The following is a 3034-nucleotide window of genomic DNA, read 5'->3' as shown; positions in this document are numbered from 1 at the left end:
ACGAAGTCATGCTCTCGATACTGCGGGATACGTTCTCGGAAGGTAACGTAGTCTGCAAATAGAATGACTCTATAACTATTTGTAATGTTCCCCTACGATTTGACTTCCTGCTCTAATGCTCATGCCGAGCGTTCAGGCATCTATTGTCAATGCTGTGCAGCGAATGTACTCCTAGTATACCTGGTTTAACTATCGGTATCACAGGGTAGTTATAGGTATTGACGTAGCTATGCCACCCTTTATGGTGTGGCGGGACACAGCCTGCAACACGATCCCCACGCCGCTGCACCAAGGGGTTGGCCATGTGAGATTCCGGTGGGGTGACGTCGTAGTGGTGGGCTGCTACGTATCGCCAAACCGCACGCTTGCGGCGGACAAGGATTGCAAGGACAGTGTGCTAAGAGCGGTGAACCAGCTCCTATCCGGGCCCGTGCTCGTCCTCGGGGACTTCAACGCCCACGCCACCGCGTGGGGGTGCCGGAGGACCAACGCGAGAGGCGAGGCGTTTCTCGAATGGGCAGCCGGGTTGGATCTGAGGATCCTCAACCGGGGCGGAGCTAGCACGTGCGTGAGGCCGGCGGGGGAGACCGTGGTGGACATCTCCTTCCCCTCGACGGCCGCGCTGAAGAGGCTCACCGCATGGGGAGTGGAAGAGAAGATCGAGTTGCTGATCGACCATATACCAATCCTCATGCGGTACCGCGCACCGGGCCCGGCCCGTCGTCGTCGAGAAGAGGTAAGAAGAGGCGGAATCGACTGGGCTCGGAGGTGGCAGCTGCAGCGCATGCGGTGCACGCGGAGGACTGGTCTCCAGGCCCGGCGGGTGACGTCGACGCGCAGGTCTCGGTGCTCCAGCGAGCCGTGACCGAGGCGTGCGACGTTGCCATGCCACGGGAAACGAAGAAGTCACCGACGTCGGTGTACTTGTGGAGCGACGAGCTCACGACTCTCAGGGAGAGGGCCAATCGAACCCTCCGCCGGTACACCCGGGCCAGACGCGGAAGAGCGGCCACGTCGGAGGAGGAGTCCGCCCTGCACAGGGAGTGCAGGCGCACGAACAAGAGCCTGCGCAGGGCGATCAAGAAGGCGAGATCCTCCGAATGGAAGGCGCTGCTAGAGACGCTGCATCGGGACCCGTGGGGTCGTCCGTATCGCGTCGTGTTAGGCAGAGTGAGGGGGTGGTCTCCGCCGCTTACGGGGAGCATGGAGCCTGCCGTCGCGAAGCGGGTCTTCATCGCCCTCTTCCCCGCGACACCTTGGGAGCAGAGGACAGCGGAGGAGGACCCGACGACGCGATGCGACGTCGAATGGACAGATGACCGTGGGGTAACCTCAGAGGAGCTGAGCCAAGCGATAGGGGAAATGGGAGCGAGATCCAAGGCGCCGGGACTGGACGGGATCCCTGGACGCGCCTGGGTCCTCGCGTCGAGTGTCCTCGAAGGTCGGATCAGGACCCTCTTCACACAGTGCGTCCGAGAGTACAAGTTTCCGGAGTGCTGCAAGAGGGCCGAGGAGGTGCTACTGCCGGAGGTGGGCAAGTCCTAGTAGTCTCCGGCGGCGTACAGGCGGCGTAAACTGCCTTTTGGACGAGAGTGGGAAGCTCTTCGAAGGAGTGGTAGCCAGGAGGCTGTGGGACCACCTCTCGGCAGCTGGACCGGATCTGGATGACGGAATGTTCGGTTTCCGGAAGGGGCGGCCGACCATCGACGCAGTTCAGCGCGTCAGGTCCGTGTCGGAGACGGTCGTCCAACAGGGCGGGGTGATGTTGGCCGTTAGTTTGGACATCGCCAACGCGATTAATTCCCTACCCAGGACTGCCGACAGGGTGGCGATGGAGAGGCACGAGGTGCTCCAGTACCTGGCGGCAGGGGTCCGAGACTACCTGTCCAACAGGCGTTTACAATATCCCTGGAGGGACAGTACTGTGCGCAGGGAGATGCGCTTCGGGGTCCCACAGGGGTCGGTACTGGGTCCGATACTTTGAAACTTAGCGTTCGATACAGTGCTGCATGGCTCGTTCCCCGACGGGGTGACTGTTACTTGCTACGCGGATGACACCCTCGTTACGGCGAGCGGTTGCGAGTACGGGAGGACGCACCTGCTCGCCGAACTGGGAGTGGCCATAGTGGTTAATGCTATAGAACGCTTGGGATTCCGCGTCTCGACGGAGAAGACCAAGGCGATCTGGTTCCACGGCGGGACGAAGCGTGTAGCACCGTCGGACAACGTACGAAGAGGATCGGTCTACGTGGGTGGAAAGACAGTCCAGATCCGGGATACGATGAAGTATCTCGGCCTCCTGCTGGACGGCCGATGGACCTTCGAGGATCACTTCGAGCAGCTCGCCCCTCGCCTGGAACGGACGGGTGTGGCACTGTGCCGGCTCATCCCGAACATAGGAGGGCCGGACGATAAGGTGCGCCGCCTTTGCTCTGGGGTCATCCGTTCGATGGTCTTGTACGGAGCCCCTGTATGGGCGGCGGACCTGATGGCCCGCCGCAAGAGCTGTGCCAGACTCGCTAGCGTCTGACGCAGACTGACCATCAGAGTGGTGAGGCGGTCTCCGTCCTGGCGGGCCTCCTTCAGCTGGATCTGCTGGTGGGAATGGAGGCCAGAACTTACGACCTCGTGCGTCGTCGACCGAGCGGGCTCCCGAGTCTAGGACCGGTGGAAGCGGATAACATCAAGAAGGAGATCCGACGGACCTGTTTGGAAGAGTGGTGACGGAGGCTAAGCCGTCAGACGAGCCTCCGCCACAGGGCCGTCAGAGCCATCGCCCCGGTCCTAGACGCCTGGATGAAGAGCGGGGGCAGGCGGACATTCCGCCTCACGCAGGTGCTCTCCGGACACGGGTGTTTCGGAGCGTACCTCAACAAGATCGGGAGTGAGGTTACGCCAGGGTGTTGATTCTACGACGCGGTGGTGGACTCCGCGCAGCGCACCCTGGAGGAGTGTCCGGCCTGGACGGTTGAAAGAAGGGCACTGCAGAGTGTTGAAAGGTGGGTCCTCTCGCTCTACGCCATCGTACCTAACA

General features: G+C 61.7%; 1 protein-coding gene across 1 annotated transcript; it reads left to right on the top strand.

Annotated features, from left to right (window-relative positions):
- The first annotated feature begins 229 nt into the window (after positions 1 to 229).
- On the top strand, positions 230 to 1545 carry LOC143220151 (uncharacterized). Its single transcript, XM_076445879.1, has 2 exons — positions 230 to 736; positions 841 to 1545. The coding sequence occupies exons 1-2, from the start codon at positions 230 to 232 to the stop codon at positions 1543 to 1545; spliced, it is 1212 nt and encodes a 403-aa protein (XP_076301994.1).
- Positions 1546 to 3034: the final 1489 nt, after the last annotated feature.

This window comes from Lasioglossum baleicum, unplaced genomic scaffold (assembly GCF_051020765.1).
Source record: "Lasioglossum baleicum unplaced genomic scaffold, iyLasBale1 scaffold0266, whole genome shotgun sequence".
NCBI classification, from domain to species: Eukaryota; Metazoa; Arthropoda; class Insecta; order Hymenoptera; family Halictidae; genus Lasioglossum; species Lasioglossum baleicum.
This window is presented reverse-complemented; position numbering and strand designations above follow the sequence as displayed.